An 18957-nucleotide genomic window follows, 5' to 3' on the forward strand; every position below is an offset into this window, starting at 1 on the left:
TGAAACTGTCAAGTGTTTCCCTTTTCCTGTATATGTGGGGGAGCAGAATCTTATTCCTTTGCAGAATAGGCACATTTATATAGAGTTTTCCTCATTTGGTTTTCCTTGGAGAGCTGAAGAGGGAAGAATTTTACTTTCTCATGGGCTTATTAGGGTTCAGTGAATCCTCTGATATTTTCATAAAATATAAGATCTTCTTTCCTTTGTGCTGATCAGTATAAGTGGGCCCTTTAAAAATAATGACCTCAGAAGTCCTGAAGCTTAGGAGAGATTTCTGTTCTAAAACCTTAATATATTTTGATATCTTTCTGTTAGAGCTATGCATGAAGTATAAATAGACTTTCTCTTTACATCCCTTTTCCCCCACCATTGTAATTTCTTAGTCCCTTTCATTCAGAATTGGCCAGCAGTAAATGTAATAATAAATATATGCAAAGTTGAATAGTAATGAGTTAAAGAAAGCACGTGTAATATCAGTGTCAAATATGACATCTTTTAAAAAAAATCAAAAAGTCTAGTGTCTAGATTCTTCTGCATATTTCATATAATTAAAAGTTTTCAATGAATAAGTGATGAAATGTTATTAAGTGTTAATATTATTGAAAGAATGTCTTTAATTTATGCCTAAAATTCACACTATATTTTGGACTAGAAGATTCAAAGAGCCTTCAAGTTTTTTATTTTTTAACATTTTCAAAAATATCTTTTCTTTGAACATACCTGCTGCATGCAGAAGTTCCTGGGCCTGGGATTGAACAGGTGCCACAGTAGTTATTGGAGTCACAGCAGTGACAACACCAGATCCTTAACCTGATATTCCACCAGAGAACTCCAGCATTTTCAAAAATATCTTAGTACAAGCTTCACTGTACATTATTCACTGTACATTATTTCATTTAATAGTCACAAAGGCCTTAGTCTTATAGGGACTATTCTCATCCCTACTTATTCGAAGATGAGAAAACAAGCTTAGAGGGTTTAAGTAACTGATCAAAAAGAACACAGCTAGAATATGATAGATATGGGATTGGAACCTAGATCTGTCGTCTTAAGTTTAGGCATTTAACCTTGCCACTCTGTGATCTTACAGAGAAATTCCATTTATGGATGTTGGATTATCTTCCTGATCTTTGAGTAAACTTGTGAAAAGATCTCTAATTTTTGACTTCTTGAGCAATGTACGTATGTTGGACTGCCTGATAGATATGGCCATGCCTTTTACACCTAAGATCAGAAAATACGGTCTCTTTGTGGATCTATTCTCTTCTTCCCTAAATAATCTTCTGGCTTCTTTTTCACTGTTCAGATTTAATCTTAACCCCTTGCTCACTCGTATGTTAACCGTCCTTTCTGATCTTTCTATTTTTGTTTCTTCCACCTGGGCCCCTGTCATGTGATGATTGTAAACATCAGCATAGATGTGTAGTGTGTCAAGACAACTCTTTAACTTAGGTAACTTGATAACAAAATCACCAATATGTTAATAACTAGAAATAAGATTATGAAATATAGCCCATCCCCCCCCCAAAAAAGCAAAAATACAAGCTACATTCTGCCTTTATTCTTATAAGCTTCCTTACCTTATCTTGATTAGAAGTTTTAGTTGGAGTCTCCAGATAGCTTCCTTTAACAGTATTTGGTAAATTTCTTATGAAGCTTAGGACTTTGAAAGGCAATAAAAACATGAATTGAAAACTACTTATCACACATAAATGAATGAATTAAGCTGTATTAAATAATAGAAAGCATAGGAGTTCCTGTCGTGGCTCAGTGGTTAGTGAATCTGACTAGCATCCATGAAGATGTAGGTTCAATCCCTGGCCTTGCTCAGTGGGTTAAGGATCCAGCATTGCCATAAACTGTGGTGTAGGTTGCAGATGCAACTCGGATCTGGCGTTGCTGTGGCTGCGGCATAGGCCAGCAGCTACAGCTCCGATTTGAACCCTAGCCTGGGAACCTCCATATGCTATGGGTGTGGCCCTAAGAAAAAAAAGGCAAAAAAAAAATAACAATAATACAAAGCATATATATGTGTGTCTAGACATGGATATATAAGCTCAATGCAGTTTTGGAACAACCACTAATTCTTCTTCAATGAGTTACTGCTGGAGCCATCAACCAGATGTTGTTATAGAAAAGTTTGTATTGGTCCTGTTAGTAATTTCTAATGATATGGTTGAAATAAACAATAGGCTTTGGAGTCAGACCTGGGTGGAAGTCCTAGAACTGATACTTAGTTGTTGAGTGACATTTGGTGAATTGCTTGACTACTTTGTTTCTCAGTTTCCATATCTGAAAACTGTTTTGGGGATGACTATGGTCTAGAAGATTAAAAATATGAAGTATTTGATGGATTTGGAGCAATTAGAACTGTTACACTTTCCTGAAGGAATGACAGATGCTATAACCACTTTGGAAAGCAGTTTTGTAAAAAGTTAAACATGCACTCATCCTAAGACCCAGCAATTCTACCCCTAGTTACTTCCTAAGAGAAATGAAAATACATGCTTACGCAAATACTTGCATGTGAATGTTTTTAGCAGCTCTGTTCATAATAATCAAAACCTGGAAATAACCCAGATATTCATCAACTGATGAATGGATAAACTAATTGTGGTATATCCATACAATAAAAAGGAATGGGGGGATGGATGAATATTAAAGTATTTAGACTAAGTGAAAGAAACCAGACACAAAAACCTGTATCCAATATGATTCCATGTATGGCATTCTGGAAAAAGCAAAACTATAGGTATACAAATCAGATAAGTGGTTGCCATGGGGCTGGGAGTAGGGAAAAGGGATTGATTGCAAAGAGGAATGAGACAGTATTTTGGTGTGGTAGAAATTGTATTGGCTAACATATATAGGAGAGAGGGAGGGAGGAGAGTGGGAGGAGAGAAAGAGAACAGAACACAGAGAGTTTGACTAGAGGCTACAAAGTGTTTGATACTTGAAAGACAGAGAAATGGTGTTGGTAAGAGAAAAATGAAAAAAAGGTATGTCTATAGCTGTACCCCTTCCTCTTCACCTCTTGAATATCACCCTACTATATCGTAATTATTTTATCCTTCTAGCCATAGGCTCCTTTTGGACTCCCGTTCTCTCTTCTTTAAAAGCTCTGAGCACTCTTACTAGGCCACCTCTGCCCACTGGCCTAACATAGTCTGTTAAGACTTTTCACTGCCAGCTTTGTAATAAATCTGCCCTGCCTCCTCGCATTTAAGTTTCATGATTGTATCTTTTTTTTCCCCAGACCAATAGTAATTTTCACTGAATGAAACCAAAGTACCATAAACTGCACAATTTGAAACACTCTGGGATGTGTCGGTGACTGATTTCAAGTGAACAAATAGAAATCATGGTTTTGTGTCAAACACTTCCCTAGACCAAAAAAGAAGTAATTCTATTAACCTTAATAGCACCAGGTATAAAAAGGGATGAAGAAAATTTATAATCTTAAAACAATTTCTAAGTGTTGAATATAAGGAAATCGTAGATTATTTCATCTTCCCAAATGCCAAAGCACATACCGCGGGCTTTATACATAAATTTGTTCAGAATTCCTATTATTTTAAGGTTGCCACAGGGTATTTTTTGCTGTAATGCTATCTGCTGATTTCTCTCTGTGGTAGAAATACAGTATTTTATGCTTAGAGGGCTGATGTCCTTTTATCCTTCTACCACCACCCCACTGATTATTGAGAGTCTTTAAAGAAAATAGCTCATTGTACTGGTTGATTACTTGCCTCAATTGAATAGGAGCTTGCTGCCAATTATCATTACAATGCCATATTGATTTTTTTCTCATTTCCACTATGGAAATTAAAGCACAATTTGTTTAAAATGAGCTTCCATATATATTGTGGATGTGATTGGTTCTGAATATTTGAGCTGTTTTTAAAATATATTTTCTTTAGTGATCGGCTATTTCTTAGTGACAGTTTCTTAGAATTTAGCTCTCTACTTTGCGGATAAGCTTTACCTTAGGTTGATACGAGATATGATTTAAAGACTGTGGAATTGAACTATAGTCATAGTTTAAATATGTAGAGTAGAGATTTTAATTATTGCTTCACAGGAATTCTGCTATATATTAATTTATGCCTATGAAGTTCTTGGGCAGTATGAGACTGCTGATTCTCTTAACCACACAAGCCAGCAAATTTAATAAAATTTTAATTAGCAAATACATAGTGTTGACTGTAGGTAATCCACTCTAAAAAGCATTGTGGGAGACAGAAAGATGAATGAGATCATATAACAGTCTTCAGAAAGGTGGATAAGACACTTGTAAGAATGATAAGGTCAAGCAGTAAGAGATAAAGATACATGGGCATTCAAAGAGAAAATTACTCATTTGAATGGAGGACTTAGAGGGAAAACACACTAATGGAGAAATTGAGTCAGTTTGAACCTGATGGGTTTGGAAAGATGGAGTTGGAGTTACTTTCTGGAAAGAAAGAATGAAAAATGAAGTAAAGCAGGGAATGCAGGGAAGACTCCAGGAAAGAGAATATGTCTGATTTTTATTAGAACATGTGGTTTAAGGCCTGAGGCTAGAAAGGTAGGTTGAGGCTAGATCAGAATCAATACTTGAAATATGTTAGGTAGTGCAGAGAAAATTTTTGGGCAGAGTACCTCGGAGATCCTAGTTGGGAGGCTTCTGGAATATAAAAGGAAAGGTAACTAGGGCTAAACTAGAATGGTAGAAGAGGCAATGAAAGAGGATTCATTCTAGAAGTAGAATAGTCATAACTGGATGATAATAAGTCAAAATTAAGCTCTCTGGTCAATCTCTGAGTCTTCTACACACAGGGGACTTTGTCTCCTGTCATTCCCCTAAGCCTGCTTATTTAGCTTTAACCACACAGGTCTCCTCACAGTTTCTGGAATATTCTAAGCACACTAGCTACTACCTGAGCACCCTATTTGCCCTTATTCCCTCTACTAGGAAAGTCCTTATTTCCTTCAAGGCTTTGCTCAAATATCACCTTATTGAAGAATCTTTCCCCGATTGCATGTTAAAAAATAGTATCCTACAGATGCAACTAGAGATTCTGCTACTAAGTGAAGTTAAGTCAGAAAGACAAATACCATATGGTATCACTTATAAGGGTAATCTAAAATGTGGCACAGATGAACCTGTCTACAAAGCAGAAACAGACTCATAGACATAGAGAACAGACTTGTGGTTGCCAAAGGGAAGGGAGAAGGGAGTGGGAGTTTGGGGTTAGCAGATGCAAAGTATGGAATTTAGAATGGATAAGCAATGAGGTTCTGCTGTATAGCACAGGGAAGTATTTTGAATCACCTGGAATAGACCATGATGGAAAAGAATATATAAAAAAAGAATGTACAAAACAAAAACATCATAGCTCTCCTTAGTCCATTTAGCAGGGTTTATTTTTCTTCATAGTACCAATTATTATTATGTAGTTGTTTATTTATCATTTGTCTCCTTTTTTTCTAGATGGTAATCAACGTGAGGGTAGGGGCTTAGTTTGTGGCATGTTATATCTCTATCACATAGAACATGCCTGGTACTTAGAGGGAACTCAATAAATATGTGTTGAATAAATGAACAGAATAAATGCAAAGGTGAAAGAGAGAGGGGATCAAGAAATCATGCCAGTATTTCAAGTCTGAAGGAGTCAAAGAATAATGGTGTTAACAGATTATGGAAGAGAAATTGATTTAGGAGAACAGAGGCACAGGAGAAGATAAATTTGGCTTAAAAATTCTGGTATAAGCATTTGATGCTGGTGAAACAACCAAGGAATGGGCATTCTAAGATGTGAAAAGTCTGGGGTTGAGATACCTGGGTCATCCTCATGGAGTCAACACTTGAAGCAATGGGAGTAGCAAAAAAGAATGACAAACAACAGGAAGATGAGATTATAAAATTTGAAAATCAAAATTTAATTTTGGATATTTAATATTTTATACAAAGTTATTTATACTTTTTTTTTTTTAATAGCTGGGTGAACAACTTTGGCCATGAAGGTCTTGGACTATTGTTGGATGTGCTGGAAAAGCTTCTGGACAAGAAACAGTAAGAATAAACATTAAAAAAAAAATCACCATGGGGGAAATTTTTTAGGTACAACATAATATGTTTCTTTTATTTAGGCAAGAAAACATTGATAAGAAGAATCAGTATAAACTTATTCAGTGCCTCAAAGCATTTATGAACAATAAGGTAAGTAGTATTTATTTATGCCTCTGTCACAGAAGGTAAGAAACTTGTCTGACTAGCAGTATGTAAGTTTGAAACAGGCAAAATAGTGGGTGCTTGCTTATTCAGTTTTCAAAAGGGCCTTTGTAATACAAATCATCATGAGTTTCATTTAAATGTTATTTAAAATAAAACATTTTGCTTTACAAAATATTTATTGGCAGGTTTTTGCAGTCATGCAAACATGCAAGTCTTGTTTCTAAATCAGGTAATACCTTTTTTTTAATGATAGTAGGAAAATTTAAATGTGATAAGTTGAATATCATTTCCTTACAGAGTTTTTATTCCATTGTAAAGGAAAATTCATTGCTATGGTATGATTTCTTTTTTCTTTTCTTTATGGTTTCAGAAGGGTATAAGGTTAAGATTTTTCTTTCTTTATATATTCAATGAGTGTCAGTAAGTTAACATACATAAAACATATTTCTGGAAGATAGCAGTGTTTTTTAAATATATGTATGATGTCAGTAGCATTTTGAGGGACTCTGAATTCCAGGCTAAGGTTTTTCTTCTAAAAGTGATCTTTGCTCAGGTTATGAAGCTATAGTTATTTTTTTTTCTATAAACCATTTTATTACTTTCTTATACCTGATTTTCCCTGTATTCTTATAGGTAAAATACTTTTGACTAATTCACTAATTAAATAATTCCCTTTAGATGGTGTTCTGATAATCTCAAAATATTTAATAAAAATATAGTACCAAAAAACCTGTCAGATATGAAATAGAGCTATTAATAACTAATGCAATAAGACTATCTATGTAAGTAATCTGCAATCTTTTTTAAGTGTATGGGATTGTATTTAAGTATGGATTATATTATACACACATGTATTAGCAAAAAATTTTTTGGCATGTGGAATTGATGTATGCCTGCCAGTTGACATGTGACTCCCATATAGAATATACTAATTGTGCTGTTTCTGGAAGTTTCTTCCAGAAAGATTTCTATCAGTACTAGTACAGAATTTCTCAACTTCTGTGCTCTTAGTCTTTGGTGACAAAGTTATACAGAGTCTGATACCTACACAAAAGCAGTTAATGAGCTTTGCTTTTCCATAGCTCAAGATGGATCTCTTTCTTCAACTGAGGGAAACAGAATTAATGGAAAGACAACACAGTACTAGAAATCAGGAAATATAGTTCATTCTTTGCCACTACGTTGTGTGGCCTTTAGAAAAATCGTCTGACCTCTTGGGCAATCAATTCCCTCACCTGTAAAATTAGGACTCTGATCTAGATTCTTATTGACTTGCATTGTCAACTCTTACAGCTTTCCAGGACATATCTCTAATTAGTATAGTTACTAGAGAAAAGTCATGTTAGTGAGATTTCCTGGAGAACCTTTTCGCATAAGACATAAATTGATACGTCAGTACGTAATTATTACTTAAGAGTTTGGAAGTTTTGAAGAACGTTGTGGTTTAACTTAGATTAATCTCAACTAAGATTAAGCTTTAATTAGAGCATGCTGATGTCTTGCACATAGGTGCTCAAATATGGATAAATGGTAGGTCTTTTAAATTATAGGTGTGTGAAACAATAGGCATAAAGTACACATTCAAAATTAAAAAAATTATGGAGTGATGTATCTATTTCATACTGGAATAAATTGTCATAATCAAAGAATGAAGCTTGCGTCTGACATGACTTATACATCAAATTTGCTGGTCCCAAGGAATTTTGATTACCTACTTCAAAAACTTTTTGCTTATATAATGCATGTAAAATAGGACCATATAAAGCAACATATATGTCTCTTAATTTCCATTGCTGTAATAATTGCTTTTATGATTTGATTGGTGGTTTTCCATCATTTCTCATATCTTCATTTTTATTTTCAGTATGTCCCTATATATTAGAAACTACTTTAAATAATAAAAAGGAAATTTGAAAATTAAGCAATTTCACTCTCAGCCTAACTTTTTTTTTTTTTTTTTTTTTTTGGCCTTTTTTGCCTTTTCTAGAGCCGCTCCTGTGGCATATGGAGGTTCCCAGGCTAGGGGTCTAATTGGAGCTGTATCCTATCCACTGCCTACAACAGAGCTACAGCAACGCGGGATCCAAGCCGCGTCTGCAGCTTACACCACAGCTCACGGCAATGCCAGATCCTTAACCCACTGAGCAAGGCTAGGGATTGAACCCGCAACCTCATGGTTCCTAGTCGGATTTGTTAACTACTGCGCCACGACGGGAACTCCTCAGCCTAACTTTTAAAGCTGTTCTTTTAAGTTTGGTAATTGCGTGCTAAAAATCTCTTAGTTTTACACATGAGTTATTCACTTATTTTCCTTACTATTTATTATCTACTAGGCACCTTTATACATACATATTCCTATTCTTCTGTTTGCTTCTTTTTAATCTTGTCTCTTCCATTTCCTTTTTTTTTTGTTTTGTCTCAGTATATTTCTTATTTATTATGATCTCCAGTAAAATCATATTTAAGAGCTTTAGCTATGTTGTTTTTTTTTCTCCTGAATTCTTTTAGAAGAAAAATTAGGAACCCTAAAAATATTCAAATGTTTGGTACTTAACTAAATGTTAGTTTGAAATGGCAGTTTTGCTCCAATGAAATGTTGTCAGGTTTCATCGTTGTACTGTAAAAAGAAGCAAACATACTTCATAAGAAATCTGAGAAGTATTTTGTGGAACAAAGATCAAAGAAAATATTACCTTCTTAATGTTGTGAAAACCCAAATTTGGGTCTTTCTTCAAGATTTCTTTACCTATTCATTCTTATGAGTCATACATGCATGCAAATATTCAAGCCTAGAGAATAAATTAAAATGGTGTCTCTCTTTTCCTAGTTGACTGACACTTCCTAAAAACCAGGCACCATTTCTTTGGGTTTATAGCTTCTATAATGCTACACAGCTGCTTGAAAGAGGGAGGCTAAGAAAGAGAAGATTTGGGAAAATCCATAAAGAGCTTTATTGCTTCTTTGACATGTAGTATATGCAAAAGAGCTTTTCAACATTTTGACCCTTTTTCTTCAACTTAATTTACCATATAAGCATATTGGAGAATTTGACTGTAAGTTCCAGACATCTCCAGGGAGACCCAATGACATAAGTAGAACTACTTTAGAAAATCATATCAGTATGTGCTTTACATTTGCTTCTCTGTTGAAGAAATGCTGGTTGTTCCTATATTTCTCCCAAATTTTTATGGAATTTTTAGGCAGGCTAATGGAGATATTTGATCACGGGGCAAAAACTACAAGATGCCGTCATTTCAAATAAACAAAGACAAATAACCTTATTTGACAAACATTCATATCATTAAGAAGAAAGAACCTCATTGTGGAGGTATTGGTTTTTAGAAAATCATTATAATGTTGCTTTTTAAAATTAAAAATGTATTCCAAAAACATTTTGGATGAACTTTTTTTTTTTCAGTTTGGATTGCAAAGGATCCTAGGAGATGAAAGAAGTCTTTTATTATTGGCAAGAGCAATTGACCCCAAACAACCCAACATGATGACTGAAATAGTAAAAATACTTTCTGCTATTTGCATTGTTGGGGAAGAGAACATGTAAGTATTACATATTACTAAATTAACCGCATAGAAAATGACACTTGCGAAATTAACAAGTTCTACTTTTGTGCTGGTTTTTTTTTGATAACTTGCATGAGAATAGTATTAAATTTTATAAAAAACATTAGTGATACTTTATATTTTAGCTTTTCTGTTTGGATTCTTTGAAAAATAGGTTTAAAAAGATAGAATTCTAATGGGGAATTCTTCTAAGTTGAATATTCAAAGTGAATGAATGGAATTTTGTCTAGCTGAAGGTAAAAAAATTAGTAGAAAAATGGAAATAGATTAGAGAATAATTATTGCTAAACACACCCAGAAAGATATACATACACACCCTCCACAACATACCTCCATGCAGTGTACATCACAACATTTGACTACTTTAACTTACTGAATTAATTAGATGCCTTTATTTTGTAGTATTATTTTGTAGTATTATTTTATAGTAGTATTTTACTTGACCTGCTTGTGGTAAGTGAAAAGATGAAGCAATTATTCATGGAATGACATAAACTAACTTGTTAAAAAGAACAAAAAGGCTGTTCATAATTATTCCAAGTGCATGTATGTGCCATGCATTAGATCATTTCTTCTTATGGAAATAATATTGAATCAGAAGCAAAATTTCAGATTTAATGTCTGATTGGTAAGAAACCATTGTGATAAAGAGTGAAATGCCTGCTAAGGACACAAACTAAAATATTTCTTCTCAACACTCTGTGTGACAGTAGTCATTTTGATTTGAATCAGAACAGGGCCAGGCAAAGATTTAAGAATATTGTAATATGTTGACCATCTCATACTTCTTGGAATAAAGGAGATACTGATTGGTGCTGGTTAGTCCTTTGAAACTAAAAGACAAACACTAAACAGAAATAATATTACACAGCATTATCTTATCTCAATGAGAACAAACTGAGAATAAGATAATGTGTGCAAAAGTAAGACTTCCTTAAGTTTTATAGATAAATCAGTATACATGAGTAAGAAATAGTTTTCTAGTCAATTGGATTTTCAGTACTTAATTCATATATTTCAACCTACTCTGGTATATTTTATGACTTAATTAGAATTTCAGATGTAGTTTCATATGAATAGTATACTACATCAAGGTTAATTTGCCTCAGACTGTACAGAGATAGTTTCCAATATTTTTGTTATGGTGAAAAAATTTCTTGTGCTATTCAATTATAGATGCTTCTCTAATTTACTGGGCTTTCTCTTTCAGGTTTTTTTTCCTTGTTCCATTTTGAAAGAGTATTAGTTTTTTTAAGTTCTTAAAAAATTATTTACTCTCTCCAACACTTTATTATAAAATTACAGTCTGTTTACACTTGAATGAACTTTTAATAATTGTAGATGCCAAATCATGTTTTAAGTGACATTAGTATTTATGTTAACAAATGAAATATCAAAACCTGAAATTTAAAGTTTTAATGTTTATCAGTTATCTTTTAAGTAGTATCACCCAGAAAAATTATTTGCCTCAAGATTTTCAAGTTGAATTTTCGTTTTGATACCTTGATCAAATATTATGCTATAATATTCGATGCTGTAATATCGATGCAATTAATATCAAATATTAATGCTATAATATTTGATTTGTAGAAGTATATGGACAAGAACACAATTCTTAAACTGTAGTGGTCTATTTATATAAGCATCAAGCACCAGAAAGGAAACAGGGAAGACTGTATAAGAGATAACACATTTTCATATTCTGTGTTTAGGAAGTATTTCTCTTTTCCATATATATATATATTTTTTTTTTCTTTTTTTTTTTTTTGGTCTATAGTCTAGATAAACTTTTAGGAGCTATAACTACAGCAGCAGAACGAAATAACAGAGAACGATTTTCACCAATTGTGGAAGGATTAGAAAACCATGAAGCTTTGCAATTACAGGTGAGTTAGTCTTAAATTACATCTAGGGTTATATTTAGAGTACTCATTTTGTATGACACTAACTCCATTTTAGCTAGTGTTTAACTAGAATGGAATGTAAAAATGAAATTCTTCCTGTTGTTTGGTCATTCGTAAAAGCTAGAAGTTTTGTTAGTGAAAGTGACAATATGTTTAAAATTAGGGGAGGTATTTCGGATTATTATAAATGTGATGATCATGATTATCATTAGTATTTGGGTAGAAATTTAGTAATTAGTGTAATAAGCCACGGAAATTAAAGTCTTAGCAATAATCAGGGCAAGAGGGCAAGCAGTTCAGCCATTGCCATTATCCTAACAAGTGTTAATGAAGTCTGTGTGGGCTTGTCCTAGAAATTTAAGAACACTGAACATATCTCTTTTTGTGCAATTCACACAGCATTGAGAAATTTGACTCCCCAGAATATAGAGAGTTGAACTGCAACTCTTAGGTCCTCATTTATCTGATAGCTCTGTGTAGACCTGGCGTACGTGTCTTCTTTAGAAAAATGGCAAAATTCACTATCTTTTCTTTGATGGTTTCAGTAAATGACCCATTTTATAAATGAGAACTTGGGTTCTTTATGATGAGAACTCATTTTTTTTTTTGTCTTTTTTTTTTTGCTATTTCTTTGGGCCGCTCCCGCGGCATATGGAGGTTCCCAGGCTAGGGGTCAAATTGGAACTGCAGCCACTGGCCTACACCAGAGTCACAGCAACGCGGGATCCGAGCCGCGTCTGCAGCCTACACCACAGCTCACGGCAACGCCGGATTGTTAACCCACTGAGCAAGGGCAGGGACCGAACCCGCAACCTCATGGTTCCTAGTCGGATTCGTTAACCACTGCGCCACGATGGGAACTCCCGAGAACTCATTTTTTGGCAATACTTACAGTGTGAGATCCCGGACTGAACACTTTAATTTACATATATTATCTGATTTAATAGATAGTAGATTTAGTAGCTATGTAGGTACTATTATTATCTCCATTTTGCTTATGGGACAACTAAGTTAAGTGAGATTAAATAACTTGTCTATGGTACCACACCTTGTAAGCAGCATGGTTGAATTTGATGCCAGGTTTGTTGGTCTGTGGTCTTTGATGCCCATGTCTTTCTTTTAGACAGTGCTTAGCATTTAATGTACCATGGAAAACACTTTCTGAAATATTTTTTAATCTCCTATAGTATCATTCAACAAAGATGGTTCCACATTTAATTTTATCGAATTATTTAATAGTGTTTAAATACTCAAATTTCTGATCTTATATAAAGCAGTTTTATCCCTCCTCCCTTCTTTTCTTGGCCTCACCCATGGCAGGTGAAAGTTCCCAGGTCAGAGATCAAACCTGCACCACAGTAGTGACAAGGCCACATCACTAACCTGCCAAGCCACCGGAAACTCTTTTCCTCTTTTTAATTGTATCATTAAGTGTTGATACCTATTTTCAACAGAGTTTCAAACTCTAACAGATAGATAAACAGCTTGTCCAAAGAGAATACTGTAGTGTTACAAAATGCTAATCTCTTTCCAGATGTTTGAGCAAATTTATTAATTGTTGCTCTACTCCAACTATGTTGACCATTTTGGATAAACTTTATAGTGTGCCTTTGATTTCCAGTGTATTACAGCATTTAATGCTCAGATTATTTCCCTTCGGTGTTTCCCTTTTTATTTTATTTTAGTTTAGTTTGTCTTTTTAGGGCTGCACCTGCAACATATGGAGGTTCCCAGGCTAGGGGTTGAATCGGAGCTGTAGCTGCCAGCGTACACCACAGCCATTAGTAACATGGGATCCAAGCCGCATCTCTGACCTACGCCACAGCTCACAGCAACGCTAGATCTTTAACCCACTGAGCTGTGCCAGGGATTGAACCCGTGTCCTCATGGATACTAGTTGGGTTCATTAACCACTGAGTCACTACGGTAAGTCCCAGTGTTTCCCTTTCTATAATCCACTTTTTAGTGTGTGATTTATCTCAATAAAATTTAATATCTCTACTGAAAGCTTCAAAAATAGGTGCTTTTTTTTTTTTTTTTTTTTTTTTTTTAAGATGTCGTCTTGAAATTTTCTTCTTATTCCTGTGCTTGGGCTAACCTAACTATATTTCATTGATTTTTCAGTCATATGTAGGAATTTGTACTTATCTTGCAAAGTTTGTTTAGCAGGAATTAAATGTTTTTTTCTATTTTCAAAGCTTTCATTATTTACGCAAATCACTCATTCAGAATCACACAGCTGTTGAGACGTAGAGCTATGATTTGAAGCTAGGTCTCTGTGATGCCAACATTTGTATACTGTGTTAGCTGACCTTTAAAATGACATCCCTGCTGTAATGTAGTTTAAACCACACAATGAGATGGGAATGACATTTGTTAGCCTTCAGGAAGCTGGACTGAATGGAATGATAAAGTGGCAAGTTGTTAACAAGTAACATGAGGAAGAATCATAGACATCTTGCTAGATATTCCAGAAATTGTTGAATACTAATTACAGATGCAAACATATGCAAATAACAATTTGAAATTTCCTATTTTAATGAGGTACAAAAATTAGTAATTTGTTTTATACCGAGCCTATTACTCTCACAAGAATTGTGAAGTAGGTTTATCTGGATTATTTCATGTGGATGAAAAAGTATCTAAAAGTTAAAAAATATATTGAAGATACAGAATGAAAAGCAAAAGTTTAAATTTGTTTAAAAGAATATAATTAGTGCTGTATTTTAACAGAACTACTTATCTATTTCTGTAGGATCCTGAGACTTCTCAGAATGTTACTATAGTCTCAGGAAGTAATTCTGTTAAAATACAGGACTAAATATATTTTAAAATAACTACTATATACCTGCCCCCCCTTTTTGGATTTAAAAACAGGTTATTAACTTCTCACAGAGGTTTTCTAGCTCATCTTTAAGGTGAAAATTTGTACCTGTGAGAGGAGTTTCATTATCTTCCGTAATTCGTGAAATAGCCATATATCTTCATATGTTCTCTGTTTATTGACTTTCCTTTAGCTGAGTAGCATCCTCACATCTCCCCCATACTACAGCACCTTCTTCTGATCCTCTTATCTTTCAAAGTATCCTCTCATCTTCCTTTTTCATTTCACAGTCTAAATCTCTAAAAGAGTCATCTGTACTTGTTTTCTCTGTTTCCTAAATTACCCTATCACAACTCAACTTTTTCACAGTTCTTGAAAGGTTGACAATGATCCTTGAATTTCAGAATCCAATGGCCTCTTTCCAATTCCGAATACTTGGCTCCATTGATCATTTCTTCCTTGAAAATTTTCCTGCCTTTTGCTTTCCAGGCACCGTCTTCTCCTTGCTCTCTTACTACCTCTAACTGTTGTTTCTCTATCTTTGTCATGTTTATGCTTACTTCTTGGGTATTGTATTCTCTGTATTCTATTCTTGGTCTTTTTCTGTCTTCACTTTGTATACACACACACGTATGTACACATATGTGTGTACGCTCATATACATAGACAGCTATATGTTCACACATACATATTTTATCCTCCTCATGAATGTTCTCAATTGCCTTTCTAACTTTAACATCCAACCATGTTCTAGGGATTGTAATTCCAGCTCACATCCCTGTCTATTCAAACCTCCCTGTCCAAATAGCTAACTGGATGTTTTATAGGGATCATCAAAAACAAAATTAAAAGTGGCATTTATTAACCCTGTGTCATAGTTCTAAATATTTTACATATGTCACTTCATTTTAAACCTTATAGCAATTCTCTTGAGAGAGACAGTAGTAGTATCCTCATTTTATAGATGAGTAAACTGAGGCCCATAGAGGTTAGATAACTTTTCCAGGGTAACACAGTAAATTGGAGGTAAAGACCACATTAGACCCTAGGGTATCAAGCTTCAGTGTACATGCCCTTAACTAATACATGGTGCCTCGTCTTAATGAAGTAAGTTCATTTTTCTTCTGTCCTTTCATACGATTCCCCCCAAAGAAGTCTACTCTTCTTGCTGTCTTTCTCATTTTAGGTTATAGAAGTATCATCTTTTGCCTAATCTTTAATTTTCCTCAAGACTTCATTCTTCATTGTTCCCTTCATCTAGTCAATCCTCAAGGCTTACTGAAGACTATGAATCTATCCCAGTCTCTCTATCCCCACTGCCTTTATTTTCTCATAGCAATATTATTTCAATAATTTCCTAATTAGCACCCCAAACTGATACATTCTTCCCCTCCAGACAGATGTTTTGTACTGCTGTCAGTTATCCTTAAAAAGTAAATCTGATTCTGACATGGTAGCATTCCTAGAAACCTATGTTATTGACCCATTGCTTGAGAAAAGTAAAAAGCCTAATCATGGTGAATGATCTTTTTCAGTGTGACCTCAACCTAACATTTTGGTCTTAAAACTTGTCACTCTCCCAAATGTTTCAGCCATACTAAACCTGGTGTTTCCCAAATATTCTGTAGACTTTTAAATTCCTTCTAACATTGTATCATATAGAACTCTTTGCTTGACATAGCAACACTTTTCCACACATATCCCTTTCCTCTTGGTAGGTTTAGTGAGCACACAAGGAAAATTTAGGTATGTTCTGCGTAGGTCAGGGAATGCTTCAGTGGTAAGGTGATGCTTTAACTGGGTCTCGAAGGATCAATGGGAATTTTCCAGAAAATTACCTTTGCTAGTAGAAAACCAGTGTTATGGAGGCAGGAGAAGGGTTTCCAGTAGGCAAAAAAAAAAAAAAAAAAAAAAAAAAAAAAAAAAAAAAAAAAGAGGCCAGAGTAGTCTGCCAGTCACTTCACAAAAGACAGAATGAAGTACTACCTACATATAGTTGAAACTGATTTCTATATAGTCCAGCAGGAAAAGCTAGGGTACACTGAGCATTAATGATAGTTGTCTGTGGAGAGAAAGTCATATAGTTAACCTCCAATGATGTATTATTAAAATATCCCCAGTCTTCACAGGCTGCTATTAGTCTGAAAGGTACAATGTCTTGAAGTACTTCAGGAGTTGTGTGCAGAAGTGTTCTTAGCATGATTTAAAACATTTAGGAGTTCCCTGGTGGTGCAGTAGGTTAAGGGTCTGGCTTTGTCACTGCTGTGCCTCGGGTTACGGCTGTGGCACAGGTTCAATCCCTGGCTTGGGAACCTTTGCATGCTGTGGGCATGGCCAAGAAAAATATATTAAATAAATTTAAAATATAACAACTTAAAAATTGCAAAAATGTTTTCTAAAATGCTGAAAATAATAAAAAAAGGTACATGTTAAAATTCGATATGGTACACAAAAACATAGAAATAAAATACACAGTTGATCTACTTATCCTGACCTCACCTATTGGATGGATTTATCATTTTGGAATGTAACTCAGAACCAAAAAAAAAAAATTAAAACAACAAATAATCTGAGCAGCCTACAAAATGTCACCAAATGCATCAAGTATGCCCTCGTGATGACAAAGACCTTTTGGCCTTTAGTCAGAGCTTATTAACTCTTCCTATGAATCTTTTTTTTTTAATGATTTTTTTCCATTATAGTTGGTTTACAGTGTTTTGTCAATTTTCTACTGTACAGCAAAGTGACCCAGTCTCTCACACACACACACACACATTTTTTTCTCACATTATCCTCCATCATGCTCCATCACAAGTGACTAGATATAGTTCCCAGTGCTGTACAGCAGGATCTCATTGCTTATACATTCCAAATGCAGTAGTTTTCATCTATCAATCCCAGACTCCCTGTCCATCCCACTCCCTCCCCTACTCCTTGGCAACTGCAAGTCTGTTCTCCAAGTCCATGAGTTTCTTTTCTGTGGAAAGGTTCATTTGTGCCATATATTAAATTCCAGATATAAGTGATATCATATGGTATTTGTCTCTCTCTCTCTGACTTACTTCATTTAGTACGAGAGTCTCTATCTTAATGGGCTTGATTATCTGTTTTCCATCCACAACAGACTAAAAGCACAAGTTGGGAGGTTGGAAGATGATTTATTTCAGACTTGCGCACTGAGATGATCAAGAAGTGACAACTGACAATGAAAGCAAAGGAGGAGGAGATAGAAACATAATAAAAGACAGGAACTGAAATTCCAAAATTATAACATTTGGTTTCACTTAGTGTCAGGGCAAGGAGCCCTATATATATATATATATATATATATATCAGGAGTTCTGAGGGTCTCTCTGTGTTCTATCATAACTCACTAATTCATGTATTTAATCATGTCCCAGAGTAAGCAAAAAAAAAAGTTATACACACACAATATATATATATATATATTATCATATATATAAAATATCATATGTATATGGTATTTTGGGAATGTGGGAGTCATGGAATTCACTTCAGAAAGAGTTCTATGCAAAAACAGATGTTCATGCTTAAGGAGACAAACCCTCATCTATATGAACTCATTTTTTGTAGCTTGATTCTTTCCACAGTGGTTCTCAACAGTTGAGAATTTACTCTAAGCCTAACTGTAAATTAGCTATTAGTGCCCTTGCATCATCACATATAAGGAAGTAACTTTGGACAGATCATTTATCATTTGTCAGTAAAGGTACATTTATAACAAAACAAGGCACTGCAGCTATGAATAAGGAGAAAATTTGTGGAAAATAAATGAGTGTGTTAAATATTAAGTGTTGAAGAAATGCCTGATATTGCTTAGGAAACTTTCTCTATTTACTGACAGCTTTATATTGCTACCATTTAAAAAGTAAAATTAGTAAAATGGAGGTTGTATAGAGATATTTATACCATGTAGTCATTTTTCTTTTTTTTCTTTGTTTGTTTGCTTTTTTCAGGGCTGCACCTGAGGTATGTGGAGGTTCCCAGGCTAGGGGTCTAATCAGAGCTGTAGTTGCCGGCCTACACCACAGCCATGTCAATGTGGGATCTGAGCCATGTCTTGACCTACACCACCACAGCTCATTAACCCACTGATCAAGGACAGGGATTGAACCTGCATCCTCATGGTTACTAGTCAGATTAGGTAACCGCTGAGCCACAACAGGAACTCTCCATTGTAGTTATTTTTCAAATACTTACAAAAATAACTTCTGACTTGAAGAAGAATGTGTTTTAAGTATGTTTTCAAAGTTGCATAATTGTCAAGTCCATCATTTTTGATAACAGGGAGGAGTCACTAGTGACTTGTATGATGTAAAAAGCAACAGACACTTTTGAAGGCATCATATTGGTTTCTCTAGTACCATTCGACAGTGTTGGTCACTGCTGTATCAAAGCTCTCTCCTCCCTCA

General features: G+C 34.6%; 1 protein-coding gene across 13 annotated transcripts in view; it reads left to right on the forward strand.

The window, feature by feature from the left end:
- DIAPH2 (diaphanous related formin 2) overlaps window positions 1-18957 on the forward strand; it is a 1391236-nt gene that overhangs the window by 231624 nt on the left and 1140655 nt on the right. For all 13 annotated transcript variants that reach the window (XR_014834656.1, XR_014834653.1, XR_014834654.1 and 10 more), the window contains 4 exons: window positions 5981-6055; window positions 6133-6202; window positions 9636-9772; window positions 11574-11682. Coding sequence is in view for 9 of the 13 variants with exons in the window: in XM_085006645.1 (XP_084862771.1) it covers window positions 5981-6055; window positions 6133-6202; window positions 9636-9772; window positions 11574-11682 (391 nt within the window). In the remaining 4 variants the exon portion in view is untranslated. The remainder of the gene's footprint in view (window positions 1-5980; window positions 6056-6132; window positions 6203-9635; window positions 9773-11573; window positions 11683-18957) is intronic.

Source organism: Sus scrofa, chromosome X (genome assembly GCF_054392235.1).
Source record: "Sus scrofa isolate SSC_HxYL_T2T_F1_AM1 chromosome X, Sscrofa_HxYL_maternal_Yorkshire_Landrace_v2.0, whole genome shotgun sequence".
In the NCBI taxonomy this organism is placed as follows: Eukaryota; Metazoa; Chordata; class Mammalia; order Artiodactyla; family Suidae; genus Sus; species Sus scrofa.